The 20,119-nt window shown below is 34.7% G+C and overlaps 1 protein-coding gene across 2 annotated transcripts; it reads left to right on the top strand.

The window, feature by feature from the left end:
* The first annotated feature begins 1,379 nt into the window (after positions 1–1,379).
* Positions 1,380–11,078, top strand: LOC146951768 (5'-3' exoribonuclease 3-like). 2 transcript variants are annotated; one of them, XM_085754911.1, is made up of 23 exons: positions 1,380–1,788; positions 2,554–2,656; positions 2,752–2,828; positions 3,383–3,574; positions 3,669–3,788; positions 3,926–3,988; positions 4,143–4,286; positions 4,377–4,541; positions 4,797–4,874; positions 4,985–5,071; positions 5,661–5,939; positions 6,139–6,234; positions 7,149–7,244; positions 7,328–7,398; positions 8,254–8,382; positions 8,472–8,548; positions 8,645–8,685; positions 8,772–8,846; positions 8,998–9,155; positions 9,420–9,524; positions 9,703–9,778; positions 9,981–10,060; positions 10,145–11,078. In XM_085754911.1, exons 1-23 carry the CDS (start codon positions 1,585–1,587, stop codon positions 10,824–10,826), a joined length of 3,198 nt encoding a protein of 1,065 aa, XP_085611037.1. In that variant the 5' UTR covers positions 1,380–1,584; the 3' UTR covers positions 10,827–11,078. The 2 variants fall into 2 exon arrangements, with proteins under 2 accessions (XP_085611037.1, XP_085611031.1); XM_085754905.1 differs by having other exon boundaries at positions 9,408–9,524.
* Positions 11,079–20,119: the final 9,041 nt, after the last annotated feature.

Here is a 20,119-nt window from a genome sequence, read left to right as displayed (position 1 = left end):
AATAAGTTGTTTTGAATAAGCTGTTTTGCACAAATAAGCTATTTTGTGTAAATAAGTTGTTTCGAATAAGTTGTTTTGCATAAATAAGCTGTTTTGAATAAGTTGTTTTGCATAAATATGTTGTTTTGCATAAATAAGTTGTTTTGAATAAGTTGTTTTTTAAAATGAAATCGGAATAAGCTGTTTTGTATAAATAAGCTATTTTGAATAAGCTGTTTTGAACAAATAAGCTGTTTTGCATAAATAAGCTGTTTTGAATAAGCGGTTTTAAAAAAAGTGATCCTAATAAGTTGTTTCGAATAAGTTGTTTTGCATAAATAAGCTGTTTTGAATAAGTTGCTTTTTAAAATGAGATCGGAATAAGCTGTTTTGCATAAATAAGTTGTTTTGAATAAGCGGTTTTTAAAAAATCATTCTAATAAGTTGTTTTGCATAAATAAACTATTTCGAATAAACTATTTTGCATAAATAAATTGTTAAGAAAAAAATTATAATATGGGGCTTTAATTTAGTGGGCTTGGTGGGAGCTTTTTTAAGTGGGCTTTGAAATTTGGGGCTCTATTGACACCTCTACTTATTAGAATTAAGTTTTCACTTGAGGTGTAGAAAGCAATTATGTTGGGTGTAGAAAGCAATTATGCACGGTGCATAAGGATCTCCTTATGCACCATAACCACACCCCATTAGGACGCAAGACAAATGTTCCAACCAAAGTCAACCAATTAAGGGCCTGTTTGTTTTGGATTTTTTTTGAAAAAAATCTATTTTTTTGAGTAAAAAATCACTTTTTTAGTTTTTGTTGTGTTTGTTTGAGATTTTTAAAAAATCCATTTTGCTAAAAAAATCATTTTTAGCCTCAAAATGAAAATCTATTTCAAGTAGCTTTTCCAAAATCTATTTTTTTCTTAATGCAAGGAACTCAAGTGTAAGTGTTTCAAATCTCAAAAAAATGATTTTTATGATAGTAGACAAACAGAAATAGCTTTAGATTTTTTTAAAAATCTCTATAAAAAAATCTCTAGATTCTTTTAACTCAAAATCTATTTTTTTTAAAGCTGAAACAAACGCACTCTAAAACAGAATAATTTAAAGTTGTTAAATATAATTTTAACATTTTTCTAAACATAAGATGTACATACATGAGTTAAATTAGACATGATATAAAAGACATCTTGAACACAAAATGCTGATAGTGTTGTCATCAGAGACCAAAAAAAATTAGACAAAAAATTTAGAAAGATAAAAATATCTTATTTTAAAGATAGAAAAAATTATTTAAGAAAAAAGAAAAAGAAATAGACCTGTAAAAGATACGTATCTCGTACTTGTAACAAAAAAAAATAAAAATATAATGTGATATGAGACATCAGCGGCGCCGCATAGCTACTTCGAGTAATTAACCTAACAGATTCATATCACCGAAAAGACCGTACACCCCCTTTCGCCCTAAAACACAGAACACTATCAATCAACAACCAAATCAAAATCGTCCTTCATTATTCACTTTCCCGTCCGTGCACGAAATCTCGTCATTCAGCGCTAACATATTTCTTTTCCTTCTTCCGATCTGAGTTTCTCCATACTATGGGAGTTCCGGCCTTCTACAGGTGGCTCGCCGAGAAATACCCGATGGTTATTGTCGATGCGGTCGAAGAGGAACCGGTAGTTATCGAAGGAGTTCAAATTCCGATAGACACCAGCAAACCCAACCCTAATAACCTTGAATATGACAACCTTTACCTTGACATGAATGGTATCATTCATCCTTGTTTTCATCCTGAAGATAGGGTATTCTTTCTTCTCTTTCCAAATTTTCAATTCATTTTTTTAGTTAATTATCATAATTCTGATTTTAATTGTTCTTGTTATTATTCCATTCGGAGAAATGTTAATGATTTTGAGTTATTTGACGATTATTATCATTACTATTGATTTTGAGATATTATCATTATTATTATTATTATTGAATTATCCATCAATCTAGTCCCTAAACTATTAACCTCACTTCAGTTTAGTCCTTGGACTATATATTATATATAATTAATATACTAAGCAGTTGTAAACTATAGAAAATTCATCAATTTCATTCATCAATCTAGTCCCTGATATGTGATATCTTAATAGCAGTTACTGAATTGACGGATTTTATAGACTAAAGGCCTGTTTGAATGAACAACTTATTTGCAACTTATAGTACCAGCACTGTAAGCTCTTATGCATAAGCTTAGATAAGCTATTTTTATAGAAAAACATAAAATGATGGTAAATTGTTTTTGTCTATGCTATAAGCTGTTTCTATAAGCTATATCGGAGAACACAAGAAAACAAGCCAAAGAAAGCTTGTGAAAATTGTCAGAAGCTGTTTTAATAGGTTCTTTTAAATAGTCTAACAAAACTTATGCCAGTAGATAAGCTCAAATAAGACAATACAAACAAGCCCTACATTGAATGAGGGTGATAGTTAGGGACTAGATCAATGGTTTATTCTTCTTATTCTGATTGTTGTTGGAGGATTTAGAGAAATGTGAATGATTTTGTGTTATTTGATTGCAGCCATCCCCGACCTCTTTTGAGGAGGTGTTTGAGTGCATGTTTGATTATATTGATAGGCTGTTTAACATGGTGCGGCCTAGGAAGCTTCTCTTTATGGCTATTGGTTCGTGTTCTATCTTTGTTTTCTGATTGTTTGTTTTCATGGTTTTTTTGGTTGTTGGTGACGCTTAATTGATTTTTCGGTTTTAAATTGCATAGATGGTGTTGCGCCTAGGGCTAAAATGAACCAGCAGCGGTCAAGGCGGTTTAGGGCTGCTAAAGATGCATCTGATGCGGTATGTTGTGATGAGTTTTTTCATTCTTTTGATTTTGTGATTTATTGGAGAATTTAATCTTTCGTGGTTTTTAATGTGCAGCGATTTCCATTAACTATACATAGACCAATGCTGCACATTGGTCTGATTACTTATGAGTTTATTGAAATATAGAAAACTCTGGTATTGGGTATTTTCCTGCTGCATTTTTATGTCGTTTTCATAGTCTTGACGTAATTGTTGTTAAATATAGGCCCTATAGTGTAGCGAAATTTTAACGAACTGCTATTGCTAAGAAAATATAGGCACTATAGTGTAGCGAATTTTTAACAAACTGCTATTGCTCAGAAAATATAGGCACTATAGTGTAGGGAAATTTTAACTAACTGCTATTACTCAACAATAAGCGATTGAGTACCAAGTGTTGCCAAATAGTAGTTGTAGTAGTGCTATAGCATTGTAGTAGTACTAAGTGATACATGTTCAACTTTAAATTCACCGGGAAAATAATGAAATATTTTGCTAAAGCGTAAACTTGATTCACCTTTTTTGACTGGTGTTCTCTTGTGTGATAGGCTATTGAAGAATCAAGGTTACGAGAGGAATTTGAGAGGGAGGGCAGAAAACTTCCTCCTAAAGAGGAGTCGGCAACTTTTGATTCAAATGTCATCACACCTGGAACTGAATTCATGGCTGTTCTGTCAGTTGCACTACAGTACTATGTGCATCTTAGGTTGAACAATGATCCTGGTTGGAGTAACATAAAGGTAAGTTCATTGTATTTGTTATCTAAATTGTATGGCTGCAGTATGTGTGTCTCAGTGGAGTGTATAATACTGTGATTTTTGTGTATATCTGAAGGTTATTCTTTCTGATGCAAATGTTCCCGGTGAAGGGGAGCATAAGATTATGTCCTATATCCGCCTTCAAAGAAATCTTGAAGGATTCGATCCGAATACACGACATTGCCTGTATGGTTTGGTATATATCTATCTATCTTCCAATATTTTGCTACTCTTGGAAAGCAACTTCTTCTTGATATTCACTCTATGTCTTCAATGCATTATCTATCTTGGACTTGATCAACTTGTTCATATCATTTTGTTGTTTTATGACAGGATGCTGATTTGATTATGTTGGGTCTGGCTACCCATGAAGTCCATTTTTCAATTCTTAGAGAGGTTTGTGTACTGAAATTGTATTTTGAGTCTCTGAATTAGTGCATATCAGCATTGTAAAACAATTAAACGATGTTAAATATTATAAAATAATGATTGCTGTTTCTGTCAGACTTTCCTAGGGATTGACACATTGATAAATAATGGGTTGTTTCAGGTTGTATTTACTCCTGGTCAAGACAAGTGCTTCCTGTGTGGTCAAATGGGTCATATGGCTGCGAACTGTGAAGGAAAGGCTAAAAGGAAGTCAGGAGAATTTGATGAAAAAGGAGACGCTATTGTTGCTAAAAAGCCTTTCCAGGTCAGGGTTTGAGATAAATTTTGAAATTCACAATGAAATAGTGACGGGGCTTTGGGATTTACTTCTTACTTCTGCATGTTTCGTTTGTAGTTTCTGAATATTTGGACTCTGAGGGAATATCTGGAGTATGAGATGAGAATACCTAATGCTCCTTTTGAGATCAATTTTGAATGCATATTGGATGATTTTATCTTCATATGCTTTTTCGTTGGCAATGATTTCCTACCACATATGCCTACACTAGAGATTCGTGAGGTAAGGGTTGTATTTTATTAGCAATAATCTGCGGATTGTCCTTAATGAAAGTACTTGGTCTTCAAGTATACAGGAGTAGTTGTTTTTGATACTTAACGAATTATGATACCGGTCTTTTATTATATGAAATGCACATTTTTATGCCGACGAATTATGATACCGGTCTTTTATTATCTGAAATGCACATTTTTATGCCGATAATTTTTTGAACTTCCATTATGATACAATTTTTTGAACTTCCATTATTTTTTATAGGGTGCGATTAACTTGCTGATGGCAGTATACAAGAAGGAACTTAAGGGAATGGGTGGCTATTTGACAAACGGTAGTAAGGTACTTTCTTGATAGTAACAAGGGTGATGATTGGCATATTTGTAGTATCTGTGTCGTTTCCATCTAAATCAAGCTTGTGTATAATGTTTATTTCCCCCTTCTTTTCTCAGCCAAATTTGAGCAGAGTCGAGCATTTTATTCAGGCTGTTGGATCATATGAAGATAGCATATTCCAGAAAAGAGCTCGAATGGAACAGGTCTGTTGATCTTGGATAACTATATCATTATATTAGCCAGCAGTATGATTTGGTCGATGGTCAAGAACTGTAAATATCATTTATTATGTATCAGTTATATGTTGTGGCTGATCTTGAAATAGGTAGAGGAAACAACGCCGAGTATTCGGTATGCTGGCATAATTTATTGCTAAGTTGTCTTAATTTATGATTATGGATGATTAGTTGTATATTTTTCATGCATTTTGTATTTTAACACTAATCATGGTTCATAATGGATTTGTTATTTCCTTTTACCTTCATATCTAGTTGCATCTTTTCCCCAATGAAAACAAGGTAGAGAGAGATCATCAGTCTATGCCCAATATCTGTGTTGTATTTATGCTGTACCTTTGTGCAGGAAAATGGGTGCTAATTGCTTAATTTTTAGACAATTTATATCCATGTATTCTATCCATGTAGTTTTGTATATGAACTGAAGGGAATGTGAGCGGTCAAAGAAAGTTCATATCTTGCCGTATAGTTTTTCATGTTCATAGCAATAGATGTTTGACTGCTTGCTCTGAACTGATTCCTCCTATGTGTTTTTACTGTTTTTTTATATCTACAGCGAACGGTGGAAAGAATAAAGCGTCAGAAGTCACAAGCAAGAAGAGGAGATGATGTTGGGCCTCAAGTTCAACCCGAGTCTCTAGTTGCAGTTTCTAAATTCCACGGTTCTCGTCTTGCTTCAGCTCCAACGCCTGCACCATTTCAACAATCTGGGCCCACCTCAGTTAGAAAAGGCAATAAAGAAGTCTTTGAGAGGCCCAGTAAAGTTTCTAAGTTATCTTCAGGAGCAACTGTTGCTGCTGCAATTGTTGAAGCCGAGAATAGTCTTGAAACAGATGTATGTTTTCTACTTCAGGAGAGGCATTCTTTAGATAGAACTAATATATAAGCTAAGCTTGTACTGGATTATGAGCCTGGGAGAGAGTTAAACAAGCATTTTAATGGCTTGTTAAATAATTGTTTTTCTAAGAGTTCTACTTTGAGCTGGTGATTTCTATGTACTTCTTCTTGAAGTTTAGTATTCTTCTGCTCTTCAGGTTGAAGATAACAAAGATGACTTGAAAATAAAGCTGAAGGGGATACTTCGTGACAAATCTGATGTGTTCAACTCAAAAGGTGGTCATGAGGACAAGGTATAGCATAGAACACATATAATTGTGTCTGGAATTTTGAACTTCATTGATGGTTGAAGTAGGTATTTATTGAATAAATGGCATGTAAATTATCCTGCGTATGGATATATTAGGTGAAGTCTTGGTTATTTAATTTTTCCCAAGTCTTGTAGAAGAAAATTTAAAAAAATTCAAATGATTTGATTAAACATCTATTTTTTATACAACTTATGTAATTTTCCCTGCAATATGGGCTGGTTGATATTATTCCCTGCTTTTAATGTTTTCTGGTGAGTATTGACCCTTCATTGTAGAAAAACATTAAATCAAAATCTTAAGAGCTCAATCAAAGCTTTTGAAATTTATAGTTTGCTGAGTGACGGATATGAGGGTTCTTTAGTTGCAAATAATTGCTTTTGAAGTTGAAACATCAGCTTTGAAGGATTATCCATTTGTAACGATTATCAAATATTGATTAGACTTGTATTTTGATTTTTCAACGACAAATCAATGTGGTCCTAGTTGTTGTAGCAACGCCAAGACAAATTTCAAGTGGTTCAATCAACCTCTTGGCCACATAAGGGGCCTAGCCATTCCCATGTTTGGAAAAGCTTACCGGATCAAACTTTCCCCCTCTGTGTCTATTGGGTGTGGGATATTGATTCAATGCCTGTTTTTAGTATATAAAGGTGTTCGGCTATTGTGGGTTATGATTAACAACCTTGCCCTTTCTCTGTCTTGGCCATATGCTACACAATGACTGGGATTGCCACCTTAATTTGCAATTGAATTATGCAACATAACATTTTAAAGTGTTTCTGGATTATGACATTAGCTCGATACTTTGAAAAGCATAACATGTCATCATATAATGATTTCCTATATCTCGATTATTGATTTCAGTTCATTGTAGTTAATAGTTTTTGTTTTAACAGATCAAGTTGGGAGAACCAGGCTGGAGAGAGAGGTATTATGAGGAAAAATTTTCTGCTCAGACTCCCGAGGAACTTGATGCTATACGGAAAGATGTTGTAAGTTGGGAAATTGAAGTTTTATTAGTTTGGTTTTGATTCATGTGAAGATCTGGGTTTTCTTATCGCGATTTATTGTTTAGGTCTTGAAATACACTGAGGGTCTATGTTGGGTGATGCATTATTACTATGAAGGTGTTTGTTCTTGGCAATGGTAAGTTCTTTTTTTCTAATTTTCTCTGGAATGTTGTATGAATCTTAAGTTGTGTTGGCTTTCCTTTTCTTTTTATATGGTACTTGTTGTATTTTCCACCTTCCTCACCTTTGATGAGAAACTGCGATAACCAAATTTTGTCTTTTATTAGATAGAAATTTATCAGGTGATAATTAATGCATGCTCTTCCCTAAAAAAAAAAGTAGTGCGTGCTTTGAACATGTTCCTTACTTGTTTTACCATTGTTCTACTGATATTTCTATGTAGATCCTTATGTGGTATGGTATTCTAAGTGGAATGTTGTGTGTGTCATACTCTAGCACAGACACCTTTGATCAAAAGCGTGTCCGACACGACACCGACCCATGTCCGAAATAAAAAATGCCAATACTTGGCTACAATTTCATGTTTGGTTAGTTCATAACTCTTTTAAGGAGGTTTCTTTAGTAATCAGTTGATTTAAGATCTGTCTTGAAGAGGTTTGTTTAGTATAGGCTTCTCAATCATGTTTTGAATGACAACCCTGTTGAGATTGTGAATCTTCGGTTGTACCATTGATTGTCTCTTTTTCTTTGTTAAGGACGATTTGTTATCCTCCTTTCCCATTGCATGTTATCATCGTCCCGTTGAATTAATTCTTTTATGGGGAAAATGAGAGATAAGGAGTGTTTTTCCTTTATACTTTCATTGCCTTAGATATTTAATATTTTTGTGATCCATAGTGCATACACATTACTTAAGAGTTGCTTGTTGTATGTTTATTATTTTTCTTATTTTCTGATTCCTTGTTATGTAAGAATTGCTTGTTGTATGTTTATTATTTTTCTTATTTTCTGATTCCTTGCTATGAAACAGGTTTTATCCTTATCATTATGCCCCCTTTGCGTCTGATCTGAAGGGCCTTGGTGAGCTTAATATTAACTTTGAGTTGGGTACTCCATTCAAACCATTTGACCAGCTTCTTGGAGTTTTTCCCGCTGCAAGGTTTATATCTATCTCATTTTTTCCATTAAAGTTGTAACTTAAACTAAACTTGAAGTTTCTGTAACCTGGAAAATATGATTTATCTGCAGCTCTCATGCCCTGCCTGAGCCGTATCGGAAACTTATGACTGATCCAACCTCGCCAATTATTGACTTTTATCCAATAGGTATGTCTATAATACAGTGTACACTCAATAAGTTTTAGAAGTTTCATTGAATTGTCTGTATCGCTTCTCGATCTAATATTTGACGTTGTGTGTCAGACTTTGAAGTGGACATGAATGGCAAACGCTATGCTTGGCAGGTTTGCCTTCTCGTTACATTTGCTTTTATCTTTGTGTTTTCCAACATGACAGCAACATTGTTTGTAATAAAATCTATCTTTTTTAGGGTATTGCGAAGTTGCCTTTTATTGATGAAGTGCGTCTTCTTCAGGAAGTTCGGAAAGTAGAAAACTTGTTAACAGTAAGCTCATTCCTTCATTAAGTTTTATAAACGCACATTTGTTCACTTCAGTTCATTGTTCTCAATTCCTTCCCCTCCTGTTCACACCCCTCTTATCATAGACTGATTTAGTTATATTTTGTTTTCCTATGTCTATTCAAAAAAATAATAGCCGGAGGAAAAGCGACGAAATGCAATAATGTTTGAGATGCTTTTTGTGAATTCATGTCATCCTCTCTCTGCATGCATTAGTACACTCGACAACAAATGTAGAAACATGTCCAACTCTGAACGTGCTGATGTTAAGGAAAAAATTGACCCCGTTGAAAGGTTGGTGCACAGCTTTTCAATTATTTGAACTTGCTTTTTGGACGAGAAAGGATTAAATTAATATGCTTATAATCATAATGGTAAAGTAAAAAAATACAACTGTTTTGAAACTTATGGTGTATTGTTCTTTTTTCAAACCAAAGACAAGCAAAAGAACAGGTTGTATGCGTCACATTATTTTGTTTGCATCATATGTTCGATTTATAATGGCAAATTTAAGATCTTGCTCGACTACTTTCTGATGTTATTTAGGGATACATGCAGTGGTGGAATGAATGGTTACATATCCTTATGTAGTGGAGAACCTTGCCCTCCCATCTTCAGGTCCCCTATTGCAGGCATGGAAGACATCATGGATAATCATGTCATGTAAGTTTGCCAATGATGAGTATATAATAAAAGCATTGTTTATGATCATGGATATGATGAGGAATGCTAGCAGCACTCTTTTGATCACACTTTTCAGCACACACCCTTTACGTTTGCTTCAATTTTTCTTTTAAATAACACTGAAGTGATGTTATGTTTCTTATTTGCTGGTGCTCAGATGTGCAATATATAGACTTCCAGATGCACATGAACATATAGCTCGACCACCACATGGAGTTAAGTTTCCAAAGAAGGTATTAAATTTTCTACCTGCTGCTTATTAATAGTGCTCTAACTTCCTCTCCCTGGTTTCCCTTCTCGGGTTCATTGCTCAATTTCAGTGGTTTAATTAGCAAGACCATACTGTGTTCTACCTAGAATGTTTTAGTGTTTCATCTGTTCATATACTGTCAATATTGCTGAAAAATAAATAAAAATCATGCTCCGTTTCTACAGACTGTGACAATTGGGGATCTAAAACCTGAACCTGTTCCATGGCATGAAGATAATGGGAGGAGATACAACGAAAGTGGAAGGTAGGATTTTCGTTTATTTGTGCTAAAAGTATTTTGTCATCCTTCTGATCAAAATTGTTAATGGGGCTCGGTTTTCTATTTCAGGAAAAACCCACCAGGATCCGTTTCTGGTCGGGAGCTTGGAGAGGCAGCACACAGACTCGTTGCCAATTCCTTACAGGTCAGGACGGATGGAAATAGATACCATCATCCTAATGGATCAACGATGCCTTATAATGGACCAAGGGGTCATAGGCAATCATGGCCTCGCAATAACTATGAATCACACCCTGGCTATAACTATGAATCACGCCCAGGCTATGCTGCAATTCCACCGCCTTTATCAGCTCCTCCACAGTATGTACCTTATGCTGCTGCTCCTACTGCACATTATGGTTATAACCAACCATACTCTCCACCTGTAATACCTAGTCCTCATCAACATCACTCGAATTCCTTTCCAAGAGGTGACCAAAACCCCAGATCACATCATTCTGATAGAAATAGCCACTATGTTAATGGCGGAAATGCAAGGCATTCCTCAGGAAACAGTCAGAATCCCCGGTTTTCAAATACTCAAGGTTCATTTCCCCGTCAAGTTCACCATCACGACGCTGGTCGCCACAACCAACACTTCCAACCATATAGAGCTGATCAGCATTGGACTCCACGGGGTAACCCTAGTGGGTACAGGGAATATGGTCAACATTCAGCCAATCAATATTCTCTATTAGATAGAGGAGCAAGTAGGAAGCCAATGCCTCCACCCGGTCATAATCGCAAATAAATTGTAGGGAGTATTTTACCCCGGCCTTAATTTTAGCATTGTTGTACCATATATTTTTTTACTTAGATTCGTGTTTGAGAGTTGTACTACTAATTTATTTTGCCGTCCAAACATACGATGGAGTTAGTATCCTACCAATTGAATAGAGGGACAATTGCATAATCATAGGACTCAAATTTGTAACAGTATTCAATTTGTTAGGCCTTTCAATTATTATTATTTATATTATTGAGGTTCCCCTGTTTGCGTTGATTTTGGAGTTCATGAAGTGCACAATTATTATCCTCTGCTCTTGGTGCTTCAATGGTTTAATAGACTTCAGAAAATCATGAACATTTATGAATCTGCAAGGTACTGTCGTATTTTCTGGAAAATCAAGACATTCCTTTCTTACTGTGGTGATTAACTCTGAGATATAACTAGGTGGTTCTGTTTGATATCGTAATTCATTTTCTTATTATAGCTTTATCTTCTCTGTATCTCCGTTTCCACTTTTTATAATTATGAGAAAATAGAGTAACGTATATAAATATGGAATTAATCACGTTTCTAACAGCTTATGATATGGAATAATTTTGTTTAAGGAGATATGGAATAAAGTTAGTAGTGTATATAAATATAGAATTAGTTAAATTTTTTAGTTGACTTTTTTCGAAGTCGGTTAAATTTTTAACTGACTTGTGAAGTATGGAAGATAGTTAGTAACGTGATAGATTTGATGGGTATTCTTTCCCAAAAAAAAAAAAAAAAAGAAATTTGGTGGGTATGTATCCATCATCAAATCATTTAATAATATATTTTAAATATTAAATGAATTTCGCTTAGTGAGAATGAGAATCTCTATCTAATTAAACTCCAAGATATCTAACAATTTAGGTAAAAAGGTATCCATCGATTAAATTGAGTAGTAATAAAAGGGGATATTGAAAACCTCGAATAATAATAATAAGTGAGCGATATGGGAAACTGGTTTTCATTTTGAGCAGTGGGTGCTTCACTGCGTAAAATGATTCACAGAGTGCTATCCATATGAAGAAGTACAACAATCATGTTTTGAAGAATTTAACTCCTCAGTAGTTATATATATATATATATATATATATATATATATATATATATATATATATATATATATATATATATATATATATATATATATATGCTATTGTATCATTTAGTGTATTATGACAAGTTCTAACAGAACAAACAATAGTAGCAATCTTCCACATCTCTTGCGGTGATCATCCTTTGATTGTATCTTCCTCATAGAAGTAGCAATCTTCATCAACAAGTACCACTTTTTGTGTATGTTTTGAAATCTTCCTTGTTCTTGTTTGTTCATTTTAGTCGTGGCCTTGTCTAGAACTTCTTCTCTTGAGCATGTTCATAAAACTTAAAAATCTGCCATGGAAGAATTCTACTAGTACCACCTTTTGTCGCTCAAACAACGTTTTAAGGACACTTGTTAGTATTTTTCATAAATCAAATATTAGCGTTATGAATATTATATGTAAATTGCATTAAAAATATCTGTTGGATAGATAATAAGTCTTTATTTCAATCTTTCTGCTTTGGGGCCAATGTTTCGCAAATCGAGTGTCAACACTTCGAGTTTACCGAGTTTACGTGTTTAGGTACCAAAATCGTGTTAACTCTGAGGTAAACTTGGTTTCTGGTAAAATCGAAAGGTTTGACGAGTTTGACCGAGTTAACACTCGGTAAACTCGTGTAAACTCGACCGAGTTTACCGAGTTTTACGAGCTTACATCTAAAAAAATAAAAAATAAAAATTGGCCTTTTTCTGGCCCATTTATTAACAACTTTATAAACTTGTGAAACTTGTTTTTTTGGATGGTTTTATGGATGAAATACTTATGAAACTAATGATTTTTTTCGTTAATTTTTATATTTTGATGCTAAGTTGAGCATAACATTTTATTATGGTAGTTTGATATAATTTGCCTTTGTAATTAAGTCATATTTTGCACTATTGACCTATTTACAGTATTATATTAGATTATATATGTCTTGCATATAATAAATTTTATATAGTTTTAGTTTTAGGTAAACTCGTGCGAGTTCTCGAGTCGAGTTTACGAGTCGAGTTTACCTAGGCAAAACAAGTTGATGTAAACTCTCGAGTTGTAAAACATTATTTGGGGCGCCACAACTCGAACCCATTAACACATAGTTGAAGAATTACCATAAACCTAGTGATCTACCTTGAATATGTCCTTTTATTTTTGTCGTTAACTCGTTAAATTGAGAAATGCATGATCTTGAGTCTTGACTATGAATGATCTTTGTCATATATTAAATCAAAATGTGTCTTCACTCTACCATCTTTTTCAATATGAAAAAATGATTCACATTCGCCATCAGTTAAGAATGTGAAAAAGATGGAATTTATTATTGAAAATTCAAACCTCCTATAAAATAGAGATATGGTCGACAATTTACAAGTAGTGACACCCTCATCCTTTCAACAAAAAAAAAAAAGTAGTGACACCCTCATCTTACATGTTGGTTTTTTAAAGATGATTTAAATCCAATAAAAAAACATGATATAATATTAGAGTCTATTTATTGAAGGTCATCCAAAATTCATATTCACACACCAAGTCAAATAGTGAAGGACGTGATAAGAATGGGTGTTTGAAAAAAACGAACTCTCTACATATAATAGAGAAATGTTATGATTAGCTATTATTAAGAGTGTCACTCTTCACATTATAAACTAGTTTTTTAAGGATGAGTTCAACAAAACAGTTAGGCTCATGTGATTAATGAGTTTCACCAAAGAACGAATTATTTAGGAGAACTAAGTTTGATTCCTGGGTGAAACAATTCTTGGCTAAACTTTACTTACCTCTAGACCGAACTCCGGATTTTCATGACCCATTTTCCATGAGAACTGGGGGGTTAATACAAAAAAATAAAACAAAACTTATTGTAGTATCATAACCTATCAATTTCGAGTCACCCATTATTTATATTCACACACCAAACTCAATAGTGTTTGGGTGTGAGAGTTTATTGGAAAAAGATGGTCCTACATAAAATAGAGAAGGCCTAATTAAAGTTGAGTATTACTTTTCCCACCCTATGGGATTCTCGCGCGCCCTATTTTCTTTCTTCCAAAAAAGCCCTTGAAGTTTCCGGATTTCATAATCCGGAATGGTGTTTTCCTTTGTTTAAGGGTGAAAAAATGAGTTACGGATTTTTCCGGATTTTGTAATCTTGAAACTTCAAAAAAATAGGGCGCTCTACATGATTTTTCGGATTACATAATCCGGACACCCCCTAAACACCCTTTTTCTAGGGAAAAGCAGTTCGGATTATATAATCCGAACTGTATCAGCACAAATCCTTAACATGTTTGTAACATGTATAGCCATTTTATGGACAATATTAATTTTCTTAACTCTTATCCTTTTTTTGGTCATTGTTACCTGTACTTAGTCAAAAATCCGGGTTTCGAGCTACTTGATCGGATTTCTCCGAAACTTCCCCAAAAAATCAAAAAAAAAATTCAAGGACCATGACTCCCGTAGAAGGGACTTCTTACGGGACTCCGCCCCTCAAAATCCAAAATTCCATCGTTTAGACCCATTTTTCATATCCTCAGAAAAATCCAAAAAAATTTGCATTAGTTTTATTTGATTTTTATAATTTTTTGGTGGTATTTTTATATTTTTATGATTTTATTTGACAGGTTTTTAGCATTTTTTTACTTAGTTTTTTTGTTGTTTTTAAAAGCAAAACTCAAAACTGCTGAAATGTGAGAGAGTCTGATGGCTGATTATACATAAGAATTGTCCGGATTATAAAATCCGAAATAGTAGACATGAATCCGGATTTTAAAATCCAAATTGCACAAGGGCATTTTTGGAAATTTTACAGTGTGCGAGAGAAGGCTATAGGGTGAGAAAAGTAATACTCATTAAAGTTTAAAAGATTGTACCCTTCATCTTACAAACAACTCTATAAGGATGGGTCAAACTCATTCATGATCACTCACCATTCATATCCTGGAACAAGTTTAGTTGTGTTATACTTGTATATGATGATGCATATGAGAAATTATTGCATAGTATCGTCCTTAACACGTCATTCTTGAGCCCGTCCAATCAAATAATTTATATTAATTAATTAGTTAATAAAATAAAGAATGAAAGACAACACGTTCTATTAAAATTGGGAAACGGTTTTATTCCCTCGCATTCCTAGTTCCTAACGTGCACTTCTTGTCCATCTCTTTCATTATACCAACAATAATTACAGTTTCATCATTTAGATATATCCCACAAATCACAATGCTTCAAACAAACCTTCACTACTGCATTTAGATATATCCCACAAATCACAATGCTTCAAACAAGCTTCACTACTGTTTATGAGTGCAAGATATCAGGAATCAAGAAGAAATGAATGAAAGTGAATTCTCATTGATAGTTGAATGATTACAATAGGTATATATACATAAACTAGGGAGCATCATATCATAATATGTGCATGCAATATCATAACAAAGCCCTAGTTTCTATTACTTGCGCAACAAGTTATTATCTAAACTAATCATTCTCATCATAAAACTAATCATTCTCATCACTCTGTGATAGCCCCCCACAAGTTGGAGGTTGATAGATGTTGATCAACCCTAACTTGGATAAAAAGACATGAAAATGCTTTGGAAGCAATGCTTTAGTGAAGAAATCAGCCACTTGATCTTGGGATGAAATAGGTAAAAGCTTAAGGATCCCTGATTGCAACTTTTCTCTAATGAGGTGACAATCAATTTCAAGATGCTTAGTGCGTTCATGAAAGACAGGATTGGCAGCTATATGAATAGCAATGTGATTATCACAATAAAGCACTGGAAGCTTTGAACATGTGATATGCAAATCTTTGAGGAGATAAAGGATCCATTGAAGTTCACAAGTGGCAGATGCTAAAGCTCTATACTCAGCCTCTGAAGAAGATCTGGACATAGTGATTTGCTTCTTAGTTCTCCAAGAAATCAATGAACTACCCAAGAAGAAACATTGGCCAGATATTGACCTTCTGGTGTCAAGACAACCAGCCCAGTCTGCATCTGAAAAGCCCTGCAAAGTGATGGAAGAGCTTCTGGGAAAGAACAAGCCTTTACCAGGACAACCTTTGAGATACTTAAGAACTCTAAGAGCTGCCTTGTGATGTGCTTGTGTAGGCTTGGATAAAAACTGACTCAACTGCTGAGTGATGAATGTAATATCAGGTCTGGTATTGTTAAGATAAAGCAGCCTCCCAACCAATCTTCTGTAAGCAGGAACATCTTCAAATGGTGCACTAGAATCTGAATGAAGCTTAAGGGATGAATCAGATGGTGTTGAGAGAGGTTTAGAGCCTAAGCTGTCAGTATCTTCAAGTAAATCCAGGCAGTATTTCCTTTGGCAGAGTGAAATACCCATCTTTGAATGTGCAACCTCAATGCCCAAAAAATATTTCAACAAGCCTAAATCTTTAATTTTGAATAATGAATCCAAAATAGACTTGATGTGATCAAACTCAATGAGAGAATTGCCTGCAAGGATGATATCATCAACATATACCAGAAGAATTGTAAAGGAAGTGGGAGTTTTCTTCACAAAAAGTGAATGATCAGAAGCAGCTTGAGTATAGTTGTGATCATAGAGCACAGATGTCAGTTTTTCATACCATTTTCTGCTAGCTTTCTTTAAACCATAAAGAGATTTGGTTAATTTGCAGACTTGATTTGGTTTGGTGGATTTAATGCCAGGAGGAATCAACATGTACACATCTTCCTGCAACTCTCCATGTAAAAAGGCATTGTTAACATCAAGTTGATGTATATGCCAATTATGAATAGAGGACAAGGCAATAACAAGTCTCACAGTAGTGAGCTTGGCAACTGGGGAGTATGTGTCAAAATAGTCTAATCCCTCAATTTGATTGTAACCTTTAGCAACCAAGCGTGCCTTGTATCTTTCAACAGTCCCATCAGCATGAAATTTGACTTTATAAATCCACCTACAACCAATAGGCTTCACATTTGGTGGCAGATCCACCATTTTCCAAGTCCCAGTTTTCTCAAGAGCCTGTAGCTCAATTTGCATAGCCTGCTTCCAACAATCAAGCTTACTTGCCTCAGCATAGGTTTTAGGCTTAGGTTGAGTATGTAAAGACATGACAAAAGAAGAATGAGTGTTAGATAAATGATGATGAGAAATGTAATTAGAAATAGGATATGTAGATGCGGTAATATTATTACATATGTAATCTTGAAGATATGCAGGAGTATTAATGTTTCTAGAAGAATGTCTAGGAACAACAGGTGGTATATTTGGAACAATGGGTGGTATATTTGGTGGAGGGGATGGAGAATCTGGTAATGAGGGAGAAGGATGAAGAATGTCATCAATAATGGGTGGAGAATGGAAGTCTGGAGAAGTAGGTGAAGAGTGAAAATGAGAGAAGTATTGCCAAGCAGGAGAGGTGGAAGAAGGAGTGTGAGGATAGGGAAAAAAGTTTTCATGAAATGTAACATGTCTAGAGATGAAGATTTCTCTAGAACTGAGGTCATAAAGAGTAAAACCCTTATAACCTGACTGGTAACCAAGGAAGATGGACTTTCTGGCTCTAGGGTTTAATTTGGTTCTGTGAGAATGCAAAGTGGAAGCATAACACAAACATCCAAAAACTTTGAACAAAGAAATATCTGGGACTTTGTGATGAAGGACAAAATATGGGGATTGATTTTGAAGTATAGGTGTAGGAACTCTATTAATAAGAAAGACAACATGTTGTAAAGCATAAGACCAATATGAAGGAGGTAACTTGGATTGATAGAGTAAAGCTCTACCAACATTGAGAATGTGTTGATGTTTTCTTTCAACACGACCATTTTGTTGTGGAGTTTCTACACAAGACCTTTGATGAACAATACCATGAGAAGAATAAAAGGAAGACAACAAGAATTCAGGACCATTATCAGTTCTCAAAACTTTAGGTGTAGTATGAAAATGGTTTTGAATCATAGTAATGAAGTTTTTAACATGGGAAGAAACTTCAGATTTGGTTTTAAGGAGAATGATCCAAAGGAACCTACTATGATCATCAAGGATAGTTAAAAAATATCTGTGTCCATGAACAGATGCAGTAGATATAGGTCCCCAAATGTCAAGATGAATGAGATCAAAACAATTTGAAGCATGAGAAGTGCTTGCAGAAAAAGATAAATGTTTATGTTTGGCAAAATGACACAAATCACAAGCATCTTTATTATTTTGAACTTTGATAGAAGGATACAATAGAGACATAGTTTGTTGTCTTTGAGAAGACAAATGCCCTAATCTGAAGTGCCACAAGGCATTATTAGGAACAAAGGTAGGGGATTTATTACAATGGGAAGGTAAAATGGCATTACAAGATATATTTTTGAAACTAGACAATTCTAAATTGCATTCTTTGCTAGATGGATAAAATTTTTATAAGCCATCCAATTGCTTAGCCAAACCAATCATCTTCAAAGATTGTTGGTCCTGTATGAGACATTTGTCAATGGAAAAGTGAAAGAAACAAGTCAATGACTCACATAACTTGGCTACAGAAATGAGATTGAGCAAGAAATGTGGTGAATAAAGAACATGGTTAAGGTAAAATTTAGAGTTAAATTCAACAGTTCCAGCATAATGAACTAAAACAATGTTACCATTAGGCAAAGAAACATGGACATGTTTAATTTTGTAGAATGAAGTAAAACAAGTAGAATCACAACATATATGCTCATTAGCACCTGAATCAACAAGCCAAAAAGAAGGTTTCAATGAAGATGAAGAAGGAAGAGATACAGGTATACCTGCAGAGGATTCAGTAGCTGAGATGCTGGTAGAGAGAGTAGGACTAGCTGCAATGTGATTAGAAGTTGCTTGAGAAGTGGGAGGTGCAGAGACAACTAAGTTTGATTGTTGCAGCAGAGATACAAGTTGAGACAACTGTTCTTGAGAAAAACTGAGATTGGAACTTGAAGAAGCACCAGAACTAGGTGAAGAAGAAGCACCAGCATCTGAATCCTCTTGAGAAGCAGCATTAGCACGAGGCTGCCCCCTATTAACATTGGGATATCCATGTTTCATATAGCAAAAATCAACTGTGTGATTTGTACGATTGCAAAATGTGCAAAACCTAGAAGGTTTGTTTTGTGAATAACTCTTGCCACGCCCTTGAGGTCTTCTAGTATCAGAAGCATTGACTTGAATAGAGGTATCATCAGTAACACTTAAAGAAGGAATTGAAGCATGATTACTCTCCTCTTGAACAACCAAAGAGTAGACTTTGTTCAAGGAAGGAAGAGGATCAAGAAGTAGCACTTGCGTTCTAACCACAGAAAACTGATCATTCAAGCCAGTAAGGAACTGCATGATTTGATCTTCATTTCTATGAATCTTTGCAGTTCTAGAGGCTACACAGCGACACTGATGAACACAAACACAATTTGGAATTGGTCTGTGTGAAGAAAGTTCTTCCCAAAGAGATTTCATCTTAGTAAAATAATCCAAAACACTTTTATCACCTTGTTTCAAAGTGTTGATAGATGAACGCAAATTTGCAATACGAATACGATCAATCTTAGAAAAACGCTCTTTCAAATCAAGCCAAACCTCAAGAGCAGTATCACAAAAAACCACAGTTGGTGCAATGGATTCTGAAACTGAATTGATGAGCCAGGATTGCACCAAATGATTACATCTTTCCCAAGCTGAACGGTTCAAATCATCTTCATCAGGCATAGGAATTGTGCCATTGATGAAGCCAAGCTTGTTCTTCGTTCCCAGAGAACGTTCAACCGTACGGCTCCATGCAATATAGTTGGAACCGGTGAGTTTGGGAGTAATAGAAAGAGAATTAGGATTCTCACTAGGATGAACAAAGTAAACGGATTCAGTATCAGGAGAAGAGTTACGAGGCGCCATGGAAATTCAGAGAAGAAACAAGTTGCAGAAAAACAGAGTATGAAAAAGCTTCAATGAAGAAGATGAAGAAGAACGAGAAAAGATGCAACTGTGAAAATCAATGGCGTAGCAAAGGTTGAAACAACCACAAGAAGCAAGAATCACGGTGGAAAACAAGAATCAACACCGGAAAAAGCAAGAATCAACGATCAAAATGATGATCGGAGAAGAAAAATGCAGCGGAGAAAAACGGTTACAAAACCGTTATGGATCGTAACAACCTTTCTCTTATGGAGAGAAGGCGCGTGATACCATATCAGGAATCAAGAAGAAATGAATGAA

This window comes from Medicago sativa, chromosome 1, assembly GCF_051527215.1.
Source record: "Medicago sativa cultivar Bolivia chromosome 1, Bolivia_mono, whole genome shotgun sequence".
Taxonomy (NCBI): domain Eukaryota; kingdom Viridiplantae; phylum Streptophyta; class Magnoliopsida; order Fabales; family Fabaceae; genus Medicago; species Medicago sativa.
The sequence above is the reverse complement of the archived record's forward strand: the minus strand, read 5'-3'. Positions and strand labels throughout refer to the sequence as shown.

Bases quoted from the DNA above. Each gene is read 5' to 3' on its own strand.
- LOC146951768 (XM_085754905.1), top strand. From the start codon at position 1,585: ATGGGAGTTCCGGCCTTCTACAGGTGGCTCGCCGAGAAATACCCGATG. The intron at 7,245-7,327 runs GTAAGTTGGGAA...TTTATTGTTTAG, and splicing joins ATGCTATACGGAAAGATGTT to GTCTTGAAATACACTGAGGG. The intron at 8,847-8,997 runs GTAAGCTCATTC...AAAAAATAATAG, and splicing joins AAGTAGAAAACTTGTTAACA to CCGGAGGAAAAGCGACGAAA.